At 50.6% G+C, this 17,532-nt stretch overlaps 1 protein-coding gene across 6 annotated transcripts in view; it reads left to right on the forward strand.

The window, feature by feature from the left end:
• Positions 1–16,599, forward strand: part of RELA (RELA proto-oncogene, NF-kB subunit) — a 43,053-nt gene extending 26,454 nt beyond the window's left edge. The window contains exons 1-11 of one of the 6 annotated variants that reach the window (XM_045893283.3): positions 7,882–8,220; positions 8,827–8,853; positions 8,957–9,108; positions 9,276–9,424; positions 10,275–10,366; positions 10,723–10,854; positions 11,700–11,804; positions 12,022–12,234; positions 14,295–14,375; positions 14,472–14,546; positions 15,279–16,599. In XM_045893283.3, the coding sequence (XP_045749239.1) occupies positions 8,214–8,220; positions 8,827–8,853; positions 8,957–9,108; positions 9,276–9,424; positions 10,275–10,366; positions 10,723–10,854; positions 11,700–11,804; positions 12,022–12,234; positions 14,295–14,375; positions 14,472–14,546; positions 15,279–15,841 (1,596 nt within the window). In that variant the 5' untranslated portion in view covers positions 7,882–8,213 and the 3' untranslated portion in view covers positions 15,842–16,599. Of the gene's footprint in view, positions 1–7,876; positions 8,221–8,264; positions 8,378–8,826; positions 8,854–8,956; positions 9,109–9,275; positions 9,425–10,274; positions 10,367–10,722; positions 10,855–11,699; positions 11,805–12,021; positions 12,235–14,294; positions 14,376–14,471; positions 14,547–15,278 lie in introns of those variants that run through there. The other 5 variants (XM_054511838.2, XM_064576169.1, XM_054511836.2 and 2 more) reach the window with 5 other exon arrangements.
• Positions 16,600–17,532: the final 933 nt, after the last annotated feature.

Below are 17,532 nucleotides of genomic sequence, written 5' to 3' on the forward strand. Positions count from 1 at the left end.
GATCAGGTCTTATGGTCATGAAACTTACATCTGCCCTTTGGATCTGCACAGACTCAATCTTGAATATATCACTTTGAAATTTGGTGGGGCTGACAGTTCATAGATCATGATAGGCAGAGACCCTTGTACCTTAACCTACACAACCATAGAGTTCTCTTGTGCTCTGGGCTCTACTTAAACCTGGCAGCCTTCAAGCCACTCAATGAATGGATCAGAACAGAATTCCCAAGTGTAGTACATGCTGTTGTCTAAATCTAAAAACTGCCTAGCAGATACTGTGCTGCTTTTCCATGGCAGAAGGTGCAAGGTGCGATTGCTGTAGTCCATTGTGCAACTATTCCACAATTTGTTTATCCATTCACAAATGGATTATACTGATGGACATTTGACTAGTTTACAGTTTTTTCATATTATGAAAAAGCTATAAACACCCTTGTGCATTTTGTGAAAGCGCTTTTTAAAATTCTTTTTTGGAAAATACGTAAAAGTGAAATTACTGGTCACCGGGTGAATGTATATTTAACTTTACAAGTGCCAAACAGTTCCCCAAAGTGGTTGTACCACTTTATAGTCTCATCAGCAAGAGTTCAAGTTGCTTCACATCCTCTTCCTCATTTGATGTTTTAGTCTTTTTTATTCTAGTATATGTGAAGTATCTTATTCTAGTTTTAGCTTGCAATTCTTTGATGACTCTTGATGAATATTCTTTTGTGTGTTTGTTGACCATTTTTTGGTGTATCTTCTTTTGTGAAGTTTCTGTTCAACTCTTTTGGCAATTTCTATTGCTTCTCATTTTATCATTGATTTTCCAGAGTTCTTTATGTATTCTGGATATAAGGACCTTCTTGGATATATGTGTTGCAAATATTTTTTCCCTGAGGCCTTTATAGTTATTTTACTAATAAGTCCCAGAAAGAACTTATGGAGAGCATAGAGGAAGGGCAATATATTTAGAGACAATGGATACAAAGTTTTCACAACTGATGAAAAACATCAACCCACAGATCTGTAAAACATAATTTATCCCAAGGAAGTTAAGTAGAAAGAAATCTATGCCTAGACAGATTGTACTGGAACTATAAAATATCAAAGACAAAGAGGAGATCTTAAAATCAGCCAAAAAAGAAAGGACAGGTTTCTAATAAAGAAATAAGAGTTAGAATAACAGCAACCTTCTCAACACAACAAAGGAAGTCACAAGACAATCTGTAAAGCATTGAGAGAAAATAACCAAGTTAGAATTGTGTGCTTATCAAAATTATCATTCAAGAATGAGGGTAGAGGGCGCCTGGGTGGCTCAGTTGGTTAAGCGACTGCCTTCGGCTCAGGTCATGATCCTGGAGTCCCTGGATCGAGTCCCACATCGGGCTCCCTGCTCGGCAGGGAGTCTGCTTCTCCCTCTGACCCTCCCCCCTCTCATGTGTTCTCTCTCATTCTCTCTCTCTCAAATAAATAAATAAAATCTTTAAAAAAAAAAAGAATGAGGGTAGAATGAACCCATTGCAGATAATAAAAAATTAAGAGTTTAATAGCAGAAAATATGTTCAAGGACCTTTTAAAGGATGCGTTTCAAGAGGAAAGAAAATTATCCTGGAAGGATGGTTTGAATTGTGAGAAGGAATGATCAACTAGAAAAGTGCCAACATGCAGCTAAATCCATATAAACACAGCTGCTTAGAGCAATAATAATAGTGTCTAACTGATGTAATTAAAACAAAAAGTGAAACTAAGATATTCAGCTACAATTCTATATAGATCATGAGGGGTAAGATAAAAACCAAAGAGGGGCGCCTGGGTGGCTCAGTCAGTTGGGTGTCTGCCTTCGGCTCAGGTCATGATCCCAGGTTCCTGGGATCTAGTCAAGCATCAGGCTCCCTGCTCAGCGGGGAGTCACTTCTCTCTCTGCCTCTGCCCCTCCCCCTGCTTGTGCTCTCTCTGTCTCCCTCTCAAATAAATAAATAAAATCTTAAAAAAAAAAAAAAGATAAAAACCAGAGAGTTTTTTAAGGTCTTTTTACTGTAGGGAAGTGAATGAGGCCGCTAAGATACTGTTTTACATTAACACTTTATGAAGTTAAATATGTATGTTCAATATGATCATCTCAATAGACGTAGAGAAAGTATTTTACAAAATCCAATAATCATGATAAAATCTCTCAGCAAAGTAGTAATAGAAAGGAATTTCCTCAACCTGATTAAAGGCATCTATAAAAAACCTGCAGCAAATATTTTACTTAATGATGAAAGAGAATGCTTTCCCCTTAAGATCTGGGAAAAGGCAAAGATGTCCACTGTCACCACTTTTATTCAGACTTGCACTGGAGGTTCTAGCTAGAACAAGAAAGCAAGCAAGGGAGGAAGGAAGGGAGGGAGGAAGGAAGGAAGGAAAGAAGGAAGGAAGGAAGGGATTTAAAGGCATCTGGATTAGAAAGGAAAAAGCAAAACTGACTTTATTTGCAGACAACATGATCATCTATGTAGAAAATCCTAAGGAATTTACAACAACAACAACAATAAAGCTACAAGAACAAAATGTGAGTTAAGGTTGTGGGACGCAATATTCAAAAATAAATTATATTTTGGGGCACCTGGGTGGTACAGTCAATTGAGCATCTGACTCTTGGTTTCAGGTCAGGTTGGTCTCAGGGTCATGAGATTGAGCCCCATGTCAGGTTCCCTGCTCAGCGTGGAGTCTGCTTAAGACTCTCTCTCTGTCTGCACCGCCCCCCACATACATGCATGTGTGCTCTCGCTCTCTCTCTCAAATAAATAAATAAATTTTAAAATAAATAAATAAATAATATTTCTATATACTGGCAACAATCAAAATTTAAATTTTAAAAACATTAAAATACCATAAAATATTGAATACTTAGAGATAAATTTGACAAAAGATGTGCAAGACTTGTACACTGAGAACTACAAGATATTACATAAAAATTTAAAGAAAACCTAGGGGTGCCTGGGTGGCTCAGTCGGTTAGGCATCTGCCTTCAGCTTAGGTCATGGTCCCAGGGTCTTGGGATCGAGCCCAGCGTTGAGCTCCCTGCTCAGTGAGGAGCCTGCTTCTCCCTCTCCCTCTGTCTGCCACAACCCCTGCTTGTGCTCTTTCTCTCTCTCTCTCTCTGTGTCAAATAAATAAAATCTTAAAAAGAAAAGAAAACCCAAACAAGTGTAGATCAAACCATGCTCATGGACTGAGAGACTTGATATTAAGATGTCAATGCTCCCCAGGGCGCCTGGGTGGCTCAGTTGGTTAAGCGACTGCCTTCGGCTCAGGTCATGATCCTGGAGTCCCGGGATCGAGTCCTGCATCGGGCTCCCTGCTCGGCAGGGAGTCTGCTTCTCCCTCTCACCCTCCCCCCTCTCTTGTGCTTGCTCTCTCTCATTCTCTCTCTCTCAAATAAATAAATAAATAAATCTAAAAAAAAAAAAAAGATGTCAATGCTCCCCAAATTGATCCATAGATTCAGCGCTGCTTTATGGAAATTAACAAGTTGATTCTAACATTTATAAGGAGATGGAAGTATAGTTGCAAAATCCCTCCCTCCGATATCGGTGAATCAAAGTCAATATTATAACACACCGTAACCAAGTTAGTTTTATCTCAAGAATACAGGATGGTTTACTATTAGGAAATCTACATCATACTCTACATTAACAGATAAAGGACAAAAGTCATATGATCTTCTCTGTAGATGTGGGAAAAGCAGTCAATGCCCATTTACCATACACTTTCTTAGTAAACTAGAACTAGAAATGAGCTACCTTAACCTGATAATGGATATGTACCCCCAGGTATATACACCTAAGCACAAGTACTGCAAAAACATTCTATTTTCAACAACCACATTATTGGTAGCAGTTGGTGTTGTTATTCTGAGAGTGTTTTGTGTATAGTGTGAAACACATCAAATGAGTATTTGGGTGGCGTCTTGAGAACAGAGATTTTTTGTTGTTGTTGTTGTGGTAAAATATGCAGCATATAGGGCGCCTGGGTGGCTCAGTCGTTAAGCATCTGCCTTCAGCTCAGGTCATGATCCGAGGGTCCTGGGATCGAGCCCCGCATCGGGCTCCCTGCTCCGCGGAGAGCCTGCTTCTCCCTTTCCCTCTGCCTGCCTCTCTGCCTGCTTGTACTCTCTCTCTCTGTCAAATAAATAAATAAAATCTTAAAAAAAAATATGCAGCATATAAAATTTACCATTTTAACCATTTTAAGTGTACTGTTCCGTGTACTTAAGTCCACTTACATTGTTGTGCAGCCGTCACTGCCATCCTGAATCTTCTCATCATCCCCAACATAAACTCTCTACCCACTAAACACTAACTCCTCATTCCCCCCGTCCTCCCCAGCCCCGGGTAACCACCATTCTACTTTCAGTCTCTATGAATTTGACAATTCTAGGTACCTCATATAAGTAGAACCATACAGTATTTTTCCTTTCGTGTCTGCCGTGTATCATGTAGTGTAATGTCTTCAAGGTTCATTCATATCGTAGCATGTATCAGAATGTCATTCCTTTGTAAGGCTGAAGAATAGGCCATTGTATGTCTATACGGCATTTTATTTATCCATTCACCTGTCCATGGACATTTAGGTTGTTTCTATGTTTTGGCTATTGTGAGTAATGCTGTTATGAACACTGGTATATAAATACCTGTTTGAGTTCCTGCTTTTAATTGTTTTGTATACATACCCAGCAATGGAATTGTTGGATCATATGGTATTCTGTTTAATTTTTTAATTTTTTTAGGAACCGCCATACTGGTTTCCACAGCAACTACACCATTTTACATTCTCATCAGAAATGTACAAGAGTTCCAATTTCTCCACATCCTCGACAACGCTTGTTATTTTGTTTTTCTGACAACAGCCATTCTAATGGGTGTGAAATGGTATCTCATTGTGGTTTTTATTTGCATTTCTCTGATGGCTGTTATGCTGAGCATCTTTTCATGTGCTTATTGGCTATTTTATATCTTCTTTAGAGAAATATCTGTTCATTGCCTATTTGTGAATTGAGTTTTTTGGTGGTTGCTGTTGAGTTTTAGGAGTTATTTATATATCCTGGATATGAATGTTTATCTGATCATGCCTTGTAAACATTTCTTCCCCTGCTGTGGGCTGCTTTTTCACTTTGTTGATAGTGTCTTTTGATGCAAAAAAGTTTTCAGTTTTGACGAAGTCGAATTTATCTATTTTTAAAAATCTCTTTTCTTTTGTTGCTTGTGTTGTTGTGTCATATCCAAGAAATCACTGCCAAATCCAATGTCATGAAGATTTTCCCCTCTGCTTTCTTCTAAGAGTTTTATAGTTTGGGGCACCTGGGTGGCTCAATCGATTAAGTGTCCGACTCTTGATTTTGACTCAGGTCATGATCTCAGAGTTGTGAGACTGAGCCTGGCTTTGGGCTCCACGCTGGGCATGGACCCTGCTTAGGATTCTCTCTCTCCCTCTCCCTTTGCCCCTCCCCCCACACCGTGCACTCACTCGCTCACTCTCTCTCTCTCCCCCTCTAAAAAGAAAAAGAAAAAGAGTTTATGGTTTTAGCTCTTTAAGTCTTCAATTTATTTTGAGTTAATTTTTGTATATGATGTAAGGTAAGGGTCCAACTTTATTCTATTGAAGGTGGATATCCAGTTTTCCCAGCACCATTTGTGAAAAGACTGTTCTTTCCTTATTAAATGGTCTTAGCACTCTTATCAAAAATCATTCAAGGGGCACCTGGGTGGCTCAGTTGGTTAAGTGGCTGCCTTTGGCTCAGGTCGTGATCCCAGGGTCTGGGATCGAGCCCCGCATCGGGCTCCCTGCTCGGCGGAGAGCCTGCTTCTCCCTCTCCGTCTGTCTGCCGCTCTGCCTGCTTGTGCGCTCTCTCTCTCTCTGTTAAATAAATAAATAAAAATCTAAAAAAAAAAAAATCATTCAACCATATAGGGACGCCTGGTTGGCTCAGTCAGTTAAGCATCTGCCTTCGGCTCAGGTCATGATCCCAGGGTCCTGGGATGGAGTCCTGCATCGGGTTCCTTGCTCAGTGGGGAGCCTGCTTCTCCCTCTGCCTGCCACTCCCCCTGCTTGTGCACCCACGTGGCATTCTCAGGATGAATAAATAAACAAACCATGGTATATTCACACAACAAAATAGTATATAGTAGTAAAAAGTGGAACAGATCTTAATATGTTGAGTAATAAAAGCAAATAACCAAGGAAAAGTAATATGATACTCTCTTCATAGAAGTTCAGAACTCATCAAAACCAAACAACATATTGTGTAGGCCTGTATATGTGAGGTTCTTTTCTTTTCTTTCTTTCTTTCTTTCTTTCTTTCTTTCTTTCTTTCTTTCTTTTTAATATTGTATCTTTTTTTTAAGATTTTTTTTTTTTTATTTATTTGAGAGAGAATGAGATAGAGAAAGAGAGCATGAGAGGGGGGAGGGTGAGAGGGAGAAGCAGACTCCCGGCTGAGCAGGGAGCGCGATGCGGGACTTGATCCCGGGACTCCAGGATCATGACCTGAGCCGAAGGCAGTCGCTTAACCAACTGAGCCACCCAGGCGCCCTTTTTTTTTCTTTTAAAACATGCCAAGGCAATAACACAGACTACTGGGTGATAGTGCATGGGACACCAGTGTAAGGAGGGGATGAACAGGTGAGGAGCAGGTGGGGGGACACAGTCCTGGTGGTATTCTACCTAGCCCCTTAGGTTTTGCAATGGGCACAATGCAATTCCACGTGTTAAGTTATAAATATAGGTGAATTTTTAAAAGAGGATCATGCAAGGATCAATAATTGTGTCATTAACCAAAGATTGTAATTAATCCATTCTGTCGACCTAAAGTCGGCCTCCTCAAAAAAAAAAAAAGTGAGCTGACTCTTCAAATCCGGGCCAGCCAAAGGAGAAACTGAAATGAGTGGGAGGGGTGGTTAACTGTTTTCACTTTTCTCTTCCTGTTTTTTCAGGGCCTGGGAAAGCAAGTCAGAATTTCCAATCTTTTCCAATTCCCACATGATTCCCTAATTTAGAACGAAGTCGGTCTTTCTCCATTTGGGGAAGAATCTGCTGCCTGCCGCGGGCCATCTTCCTTCGGGGATGAGCAAAAAGCCTGGAGTGGGGGGTACTCCAGCCTCCTCACTCACCCCGCATACGCATATGGGCTTGGCCTTGGGGACGACACCCCCGCCCCCCGCCGAGAGGTCACTTGATGGGTAATTAGTGGAAATGCTCTGGCCAACGGTTGGACCCTAACAGTAGGCCCTGGGGAGATGGGCGGGGGAGAGGGGGAAATGACCCTGCCGGTCCAAGCGGCCCCAAGGGTCCGGGACCTTCTAAGACACAGACATCTGGCGGCAGAGAGGAGGCTCTGGAGATTTACCCCTGTCCATCCATCGTCCCCCCAGGACCGCAGTACGGATGAACCGTAAACGCATATGCATCTTAAACCTACGAGCCCTCCGGCCCCCTAGCTAGCGGGAGCCGACTCGGCGGGGCCTCGGTCGCCCCTTGCGTGCAGCCCGCTCTGAGAAGCCCATGGTCCAAGCACTGCCAGGTGGAAAAGTCCGGTCGTTCCCTTTTGCCCCGGCTGCGTTAGATTGCGGTGGATGGCAAATTAAAAAGTGCTTCTGCCGCGACAACTACCATGAAGCACCTTCGGCGATTAGGAAACCGTGTTCGGCCACCTGGCCTTTGCGGGCGAAGCAGGCCCGGGCCTTTCCCTGCGCAGGGCAGGCGGCCGCAGCCAGCAGCCCTGGCTGGGCTCCAGACCGGGCCCGGTGACATCACCACACTCCTCCGATCAGCGGGAGGGGGCCCCCGAAATCCCCTAAAAACATTGTGAGTAATCTCCGGGCCCGCCCTCCAGGCGGGGCCCAGACCAAGGGAGGGAGCCCAGCAGCCCCGCCAGCCCCCAGAGCGGCGTCGGGACGAGCAGCTTCTTAGTCCCCCGAGCGGCGCGCACTTGTCCCCAGCCTCCGGCAGCGGCGGCGCGCGCAGCCTCCTGTCCTCGGCGGAGCGCGCACCTGGCCCCGCGCTGCTGACGGCGGCCGCGGCGGCGGCGGCGGTAGCAGCGGCGGCGGCGCAGCGCGCAGGCGCGGCTGGATTCCCGGCAGTGACGCGGCGGCGGGCGCGCGCGGCGCATTTCCGCCTCTGGCGAATGGCTTGGCTGTAGCGCGCGCTGCGGGCCCAGCTGCGACCCCGGCCCCGCCCCCGGGACCCCGGCCATGGACGGTGAGGGCGCCCTCTGACCCCGCGGGGTGGCCGCGTCGGGGCCGCGGGGACGGCGACGGGAGCCCCCGCGCCGTCTTCCGCCCCTTCCTGCGCCGATGGGCGCTGCGCAGGGAGCGGCCGGCCGGATGGTGGCGCGGGGCGGGGCGGGCTTGGAAGGGTCTGACTCAGTTTCCCCTTTGGGTGGCGGGGTCTTGACTCAGTATCCTCCGGGGAGGGGGGCGGTGAGCTTTGACTCCGTTTCAGCCCGGGGCCATGGGGGCAGTTCTGACTTAGTTTCCTTGTTAGGGGAGAATGTATCTGACTGCGTTTTCTCTCAGGGTGAGGTGTGGGGAGTGCCCTCCCTTAGTTTTCCTTATGCAAGTAGAACGGGCCCTGACTGCGTTTCCCTCAGTAGGGAGAGGACGCTGTACCCAGTTTTCCTGCAGGAAACAGGTGTTTCTGCCTGCTTTGCCCCTTCTCCTTAGTTTCACCGCAGGCTTTCCAGGGAGCAGGCCCTGATTCAGTGCCCTTGGGAGGGAGGGAGCCTGGCTCCATCTCCTCTCCGCGGGGCAGCAGGTAAGGATGGGAAGTGGGCTTGTGCTGACCCTTGTCTCCCTCTCCTTTCAGACCTGTTTCCCCTCATCTTCCCGTCTGGTAAGTGGACCACCCTTTCTCAGTGAGCGAGGAGGAGCTCCCCGGGGGCTCGGGGCAAGGAGGGCAGCCGCCTGATTGGGGCTGGTCCGTGTCTCGCCTGCAGAGCCCGCCCAGGCCTCCGGTCCCTATGTGGAGATCATCGAGCAGCCCAAGCAGCGGGGCATGCGCTTCCGCTACAAGTGCGAGGGGCGCTCCGCAGGCAGTATCCCGGGCGAGAGGAGCACCGATACCACCAAGACCCACCCTACCATCAAGGTCAGCATGGCTGTTAGTGGTGGTGGTGGGGGGGGGGCACAGAGTGGGTTTGCGGGAAGGAACTGTGGAACCCCAGCAGGCTCACCTCCAGGCCCTGGGTGCAGTCAGCGTCTGGGAATTGGGACTGGAATTCCCGAGTCTCTAGATGTTCTCTGTACTTTGAACAGATCAATGGCTACACTGGGCCAGGGACAGTTCGCATCTCCCTGGTCACCAAGGACCCCCCTCACCGGCCTCACCCCCATGAGCTTGTGGGAAAAGACTGCCGGGATGGCTTCTATGAGGCTGAGCTCTGCCCGGACCGCTGCATCCACAGGTGAGCTCCTGACCAGCAGGGTATGGGGCGTGAGGCCGGGGGACAGGAGGCAGGGCAGTTATGTAGCTGGACACCGGGCAGAATTCCTCACTCCTAGCTCTGCAAGCAGATTCTCTTTGCCTTGAACTTATCTGTTTGTGCATCTCCACTGTCAAGCAGATCATGAGCTCCATGGGATAGGGATGGACCCCTGATCACCTCTGAACCCCCAAAGTAACTTCACTGATGAAAATAAAAACAGGGCGCCTGGGTGGCTCAGATGGTTGAGCGTCTGCCTTCGGCTCAGGTCATGATCCCAGGGTCCTGGGATCAAGTCCCGCATCGGGCTCTCTGCTCCTTGGGAGCCTGCTTCTCCCTCTGCCTCTCTCTCTCTCTGTCTCTCATAAATAAATAAATAAAAATCTTTAAAAAAAAAAAAAAAAGAAAAGAAAAACAGTTTTAGGTTGGAAGAATAGCTGACTGGTGGAGGGGAGGCCGGGGAGCCGGGAATGTCAGGAAAGGCCTCCCAGTTAAGGCTTGAAGAGTGAGAAAGAGCGGAGAAGCATGGAAAAAGCATTCTAAGGAGAGTGAACAAATGCAAAGGCCTGGAAGTGGGGGGTGAGTTGAGTGTGTTTGGAGAACAGAAAAGGAGCTCCTGCGGCTGGGGGTAGGGGGCCAGCAGGGACCGTGGCTCGGGCCAGGCCATAGGGCACAGGTGCTTGTCAGCTAAGGTAAGGAGTGGGTTTCTTTGCAGCATCGTAGGAAGCCATTCGAGGGGGTGAAGCACAGTGGTGATCTGGTGAATGCGTAGGGGAAGGAGGGGCAGACTGGGCAGAGACAAGGGGACTCATTCCTGGCGGGGGGTACTCAGCTTCCAGAACCTGGGGATCCAGTGTGTAAAGAAGCGGGACCTGGAGCAGGCCATCAGTCAACGCATCCAGACCAACAACAATCCCTTCCAAGGTGAGGGGTGAGGGAACAAAGGCTGGGACCTGCCTGAAGGACCCCCACCCTCTGTCACCCTTTCGAAGCCACCTTCCTTGCATCTCTCCCTCATTGGCCAAGACTCATAGTACAGATGGAATTTTGCTGCCCATTCAGTACACTCTCCCATTTTACCATTGGGGAAACTGGGAGTCAGTGAGGGGATGTGACATCCAGGGTCACAGGTGGGTCACCCAGGTCAGTGATGGGTTGAGAACCTTCTCTCCCTCCTCCTTTAGGACACACTCAAGCAATCCCCCTGGCCCAGAACGCCCCACCTCCCCCCACTCCCCCGCCACGCCTCCTGATCCCCTGATCATCTGTTTTTGTGACAGTTCCCGTAGAAGAACAGCGTGGGGACTATGACCTGAATGCGGTGCGGCTCTGCTTCCAGGTGACAGTGCGGGACCCAGCAGGCAGGCCCCTCCGCTTGTCACCTGTCCTCTCTCATCCCATCTTTGACAACCGTAAGTGGCCAAGGAGCCATGGGAAGGGGAGAGGGACGAGCCTGGGAGGAGGAAGGGGGTTGGCTGGGAATGGCCTGTGAGAGGAGCTCTGGCTTCATTCAGGTATCTAGTGTATTTGTCATCTCTTCTATGTCCAGCTCTGTGCTGGCTGGGGGGACAAGGCAGAGAAGACCCTGAGCTGCCCTTAAGGCATAGTTTCCAGGCTGGCAGGGAGTCCGATGGAAGACAGGCACTCTGAATATGTGATGAGAGGATGGTGTGCCCAGAACTGTACTAACAACTCCAGGAAATGAACTCCCAGGAACAAGATGATGGTACAGAGTAGTAATTCAATGATGAAAGCTCATGGGAAGTTCACAGATGAATTGGGCCAATGTTGATCAATTGCATTCTTTAATTATGTAACCAGCCAGGATGAATGAAAACAAAAGGGCTCTGGAGCCCTAAGGATAGGAAACCAGGATGAAGTTGAGGTCAGGAGGGAAGGGTTTATTGCCAAGCATACTGGGCCTTGAAGGTTGCTTGGGTGCAGTGGAAAGAGAGGAGGTGTGACCAGATTGGTTCCCCTGGACTGTAACCTCCGTGAGGTCAGAGATGTTTGGGTTTTGTCGTGTTCTCCGTGCCTAGAATGGTGCTGGGTACATAGTCAGTGCTAGTACGTACAGTTGCTAAATAAGTTGCGGGTGAGGAGCCACGGGGTTGGTCGAACCTTGGCTGCAGAGGTGTGGTCAGCAAGCTCTGGACAGTCTTGACTCTGGGATGGACAGGGATGTTGCATCTCCTGCAGGCCAGCACTGGAGACCTCTGATGGTTCTGGGCTTCCTTCCTTATTCCCACACCCTCAGGTGCCCCCAACACCGCCGAGCTCAAGATCTGCCGAGTGAACCGCAACTCTGGGAGCTGCCTCGGGGGAGATGAGATCTTCCTGCTGTGTGACAAGGTGCAGAAAGGTATACACCAGGAAGAGGGCTGGACTCTGGAACAGGAGGTGAGGGGCAAGGCTGAGCAGAGACGGTGAGTGTCAGGAGACTGGCTTTAAACATTCCCCCCAACACCTCGGGGGCAGCAGAGTGATGTATCTCAGGAAACAAGTCTCAGCAATTGTGGGGGGCGGTGAGCTGTGTGAGTTGAACACAGTGACCCACACATCTGCCCCATCTCCTGCAGAGGACATTGAAGTATATTTCACGGGACCAGGCTGGGAGGCCCGAGGCTCCTTTTCTCAAGCTGATGTCCACCGACAAGTGGCCATTGTGTTCCGGACACCTCCCTACGCAGACCCCAGCCTGCAGGCCCCCGTGCGTGTCTCCATGCAGCTGCGGCGGCCTTCAGATCGGGAGCTCAGCGAGCCCATGGAATTCCAGTACTTGCCAGACACAGGTACACAGCTGGGGAGGGAAGCGGCAGGGCTGGCGGACTCCCGCCAGTGAAAGTGAGGCCGGGGCTAGACGCAGCTGTGGGTGAGGGTCACACACTGGAGTCAGGGCAGGGATTTATGCCGTAGTCAGATTCTCTTGCTTGCCTCAGTTCATAGTAAGGGCACCCAAGGCACTGAGCCCTTACTACGTGTTTGGTCCTATTCTGAGCATATCCGTGAATTACCTGATTTTAGAAGATGGTGTCTAACTTGCCCGAGGTCACACTGATAGTCGCAGAGTTAGTATTTAAACCCAGGCCGTGTGGCTCTAGGGTCCTGTTGGCATGCTGTGTGTCTCTTGTCACAACCACATCGTCATGATTTGGTCCAGGCTTTTGGGCACCTGACCACATTAGGAACAGTCAGAATGATCTTCAATCCAAAGCCCATCATCTGGCCTGAGGGTATTTTCGGCCCTCGGAACAGTCTAATAGAGTTTGGAAAGCAACCCCTGAAACAGCCATCGGTTCTTTCCACAAATAATTACCGAGAGCCCACTTGGTGTCTGGGCCTGTGCCGGGGAGTGTGAATACAGAGATGACGGAGCTGTGTTCCCTGCGCTCCAGAAGCTCAGTCACGTGAGAAAGACAAACACGCAGAACAGATTCTTAAGTGACAGAATGACGTGTGAGATGGAGGCAGGCGTGTGCAAAGAGCTGGAGATGGCCACGTGGAGCGGGAGCATTTAAGGTGGAGAAAGACCCAGAAGTGCATTCTGTAGGCAGGCAGACAGGCACCTGAAGGTGCAGGGGTGTTGGAGGGCGCCCACTGTGTTTGGGGGCAACCTCGCGGGAGCTGCCAGCGAGCAGCGAGCCTTGAGTGTCAGACTCAGGCATTCATTCAGGATTTTGTCCTAAAGGCAGTGGGAGCCACCGAAGGTTCAAGCAAGGAAGGGGCACCAGTGGTTCTGGAACCTCACTCTGGCAGGAGTGTGTAGAGGATTGGAGAGGAGAGACTGAAGGCAGGGAGGCCATTGCAGGGAAGATGCTGCAGTGGTCCAGGAGATGTGCTGTGAACCTTGTGGAGCAAATGGCCAAGGTCCCCTCCACCGCTGGCCTCCCTGGGTCCTCCCCAGGACCTGCTCTCCAGCTGTTGCCTCGGCTTGGAATGCTTGGCCCCAGATCCTCACACGATGGGCTCACACCACTGCTTCCGTGGCCACCTCAACTCTCCAACCTCACTTCCAGTTCTGTTACATCACCCTGTGTCTCTTCCTCAGAGCTCCTATCACTTGTATGTGGTTGTGTCTCTGCCCCCGGTCACTAGGGTGTCAGCTTTTGGGGGAGCAGGAGTCTTGTCTGCTTACTCACAGCCATATCCCTAGTGGCCAGAATGGAGCCTGCATGTGGTGGGTGCTTGGTAAATGTGTGTCAAGTTAGTGGATGGTGGGGAGTGAGACAAAGGAAGATGCTGAGGATGATTTCAAGCTTTCCTAGTTTTAGTGGCAGGGCAGATGGGTGGTGAGGGGACACTGGAGGAGGAGGAAGCAGATTTTGGAGGTGAGATGAGGTTGGCTTTGGACTGAGGACTTCGGAGTTGTCCACATGCCACAGTACTTAGGCAGTCCTGGAGGCTCCGGGCTGAACTAGCCAACCATCCGAGATAAGAGTCCGGGTCTCTGTTGGTCTTCAGCAAGCCTGTCGTGCCTCAGCTGCCCCAGAGCGCAAAGATCTTGGCCAGGCCTGATTCCAGGCTGGGGGTGAGCTAGGATGTGGGCGATGCAAATAAGCTGGAGACAGGGTCCCACAAGGGCTCCTGTCGCCCCAGAGCTTGGCCTCTTTACTTGGAGGCGTCCATGTGGACTTTGGAGGTTGCATTCAGCTAACAGAGGCCTTCTCAGAAAGCTGTGGGATTCTCAGAATTGTGTCTCACAGTGTTGTGCGGCTCTTCTCATTGGCAGGGAGGGTTTGGAGAAAGGATCTACGGAGAGCTTTTCTCATCATCTTCCTCCTGAGCGTCCTTTGAAAGCTCTGGGGATCCAGCTGAAAAGAGCAAGGCCCACTTCCCCCCATTTCTTTTCTAGATGATCGTCACCGGATTGAGGAGAAACGCAAAAGGACATATGAGACCTTCAAGAGCATCATGAAAAAGAGTCCTTTCAATGGTGAGAGGGGTAGTGGAGAGCATTAGAGAGAAGGTGGTGGATGGGGGAGGGAGCTAGGAACTGGGAGCTAGGGACTGACCCAGCCTTGCCCCACAGGACCCGCCGACCCCCGGCCTCCACCCCGGCGCATTGCCGTGCCTTGCCGAAGCGCAACTTCTGTCCCCAAGCCAGGTAAGGATTTCCTGTTGCCCCACTGGAACTACAGGCTCAAATCTGTTTGGCCTGTGGTTTAGACACCTGGGTTGGGGGGACAAGCAGTCAGCTGAAGCCTGCTCTCTGTTGGGCTCATGTTTCTCAGGGCTGCAGGCCTAGTTACCTACATCCGAGCCATTAGGGAGTGGTGAAGATGTGCACTCCTGGGTCCCGTTACTGACCTGTGCAATCGGAGGCTTCGGAAGTGTGGCCCAGCCAGCTAATGCACTAGCCAATGAGCACTGCGGGCTGAGAACCACTGTGTCAGCTAAATCCCATGTTGGATGCCTTGGGAAACAGTTTAAAAATGCAGTCTTTGCCTTCAGCTTTCAGTTGAATTAGGGAATCAAAATTTCCTCTAATGTAGCAGAACGTATGTGCTGGTCTGTAGCTCAAAAAAGAGTAATGAAGTGCCCTGGTTCAGGCCACGACACTGGATGCTCCTTGATCTCGTGGTCTCTCGGGACTTAGTTTTCAGCTGTAAAGTGAACAGCATCCCTTCCTCTAAGAAGCTGGGAGAGCTTTGGGGGCTGGAGGAGGTGAGGATAGAACTGCGTAGGTCAGGTGGAGTAAAAGGAGGGAGTGAGGGTGCTGGCAGGGACCTCCTAGGGAGGGGCTGATCCTAAGCCCTACCGACAGGGGCTGGGGCACAGACAGGGTGGGTCTCTGAAGCTCTCTCTGACCCCTGACTCTCTGTCTCTCTCTCCCCAGCTCCCCAGTCCTATCCCTTTACGCCATCCCTCAGCACCATCAACTTTGATGAGTTCTCCCCCATGGTCTTTTCTTCGGGGCAGATCCCAAACCAGACCTCTGCCTTGGCCCCAGCCCCTGCCCCAGCCCCTGCCCCAATCTTAGCCCCAGGCCTTGCTCAGGCTGTGGTCCCCCCAGCCCCCAAGACCACCCAGGCCGGGGAAGGGACACTCTCAGAGGCCCTGCTGCAGCTGCAGTTTGATGCCGACGAAGACCTGGGGGCCCTGCTGGGCAACAGCACTGACCCCGCCGTGTTCACAGACCTGGCATCCGTCGACAACTCTGAGTTTCAGCAGCTCCTGAACCAGGGTGTATCTGTGGCCCCCCACACAGCCGAGCCCATGCTCATGGAGTACCCTGAGGCAATAACGCGCCTGGTGACAGGGTCCCAGAGGCCCCCTGACCCAGCTCCTGCTCCCCTAGGGGCCTCTGGGCTCCCCAACGGCCTCCTCTCAGGGGATGAAGACTTCTCCTCCATTGCAGATATGGACTTCTCAGCGCTTCTGAGTCAGATCAGCTCCTAAGTGGGTGACGCTTACCCCGCCCGGAGCACTGGGTTGCAGGGGACTGAAGCCCTCCCGAAGCGGGCACTTCCGGATTCGGGGGGGGCGGGGTGTGCTCCACCTGCCCCCACCTTCTTTGGGTAATGTCTTCCGGGGGGGGCATTTTATTCTTTTATTGGTAGTGTCTATCTCTCTCTCTTTTTGGAGGTGCTTAAGCAGAAGCATTAACTTCTCTGGAAAGTGGGGAGCAGGGAGGACTCAAACTCTTCCCCTATCCTGATGTTCAGCTCCCTTCTCTTTATAGGGAATTCTGGGGGCTCCCATCCGTACCCTCCAGCTCCTAATACTCTCCCAGAGAGAGGGACAGGCTGGAGCTATGGCCTTTGAGGCCACAAAGCCTTATCACCAAGTGTCTTCCTCAAATCCTGGATTATCCCCACCTTGTGCCAAAATAATACTCCTTACCAGCCCCTCTGTGGCGCTGGCATTGTCCTTGAACCAACACCAGCATTTGAGGGCCTGGCCTGGCCTTGCAGAGGTCTCTGCCGGCTCTTCCCTCGCTCAGCCCTGGCCCTTCCCAGGATCTAGGGCGGTTCGGTCTGAGACACCTCTGTTCCCCCTTTTCTCAAGTGCCTTAATAGTAGGGCTAGTTGTTTGGAGAGTAGGGGGGAGGGCAGGCTGGCAGCTCTCCAATCAAGAGGCGCAGTTTTTACTGAAGAATCGAAGCAGTTGGACTCTTGCTCTTTCTACTCTGAACTAATAAATTCATTGCCAAGCTGGCCGGAGATTTCCCTTCTTTCAGCAAACAGCACACTCTTTGCTGGTCACGTCAGGCTGGACATAAGTGATACAGAGCTGGATGAATATTTGCGTTGCCGTCTAGAAGCTTGCAGTTTGAGGATGCCCTGGGAATGAAATGCGGGGGCATGAAAGCAGGCAGCTAACGTGGGTGGTGTCCCAGCGTCGTGAGAGGCCAGCAGGGCCCATTGGCGGCGGGAATGGAGTAGTTTCAGGAAGGGCGTCACAGAGGCCCCATCAGCTTTAGGTCTTAGGCCAACAGAGCAGGGTGAGTCTTTACAGAGCGGCTACCAGCGTTTGAAAGTGAGGAGGGTAAAAGAGAATGTTGGAAAAGTTTGATGGGGCCAAGCTATAAAAGACCAAGGACACTGGACTAAGAGGTTTGAATTTCATCTCTTGGATTGGCAAGGGAAAGTCTGCATCTGTTGGGGAAGGGGAGATTCCAGGTAAAGGCCAACCTGGGCCATCCTGTTCTGCGGGGGCCGACGAAATAAACCTGCAGCCCAGGGAGGCCTAAACAAAAGCTAGGCCACAGCCCGAAGAGGGGGAGCTGGACGTACTTCCGGCTTGGCCTGACGCAGGCGCAGTAAAGCAGTGTTCGTGAAAGGCCTTGGCCCGCAGGACCCTGCCTTCCCAAGTGCGCATGCGCAGAGATAGCAATCTGTGAGGGGCGGGGCAGGTAATGCGCTGCGGGGAAACCCCCGTCCTGAGACCGACGGCGTCTAAGTTCTGGGCTTCGCACTGCTGCGGGGGGGTAAAGGCAGAGGTTGTCAGTGGGGCTTGTTTGGAGCGCGTCCCCTGGGACCAGCAGGCCCTGGCTGCAGACTCCGATGGACTGTGCCTGCAAGGAGGACGCCAGCGGGCCGCGGAAGGTCGGGGTACCAGAAGGCGTCTGCGGAGCCGAGCTCGCGCTC

This window comes from Mirounga angustirostris, unplaced genomic scaffold (assembly GCF_029215605.1).
Source record: "Mirounga angustirostris isolate CCGP_5_RB_7025 unplaced genomic scaffold, mMirAng1.0.hap1 SCAF_13, whole genome shotgun sequence".
NCBI classification, from domain to species: domain Eukaryota; kingdom Metazoa; phylum Chordata; class Mammalia; order Carnivora; family Phocidae; genus Mirounga; species Mirounga angustirostris.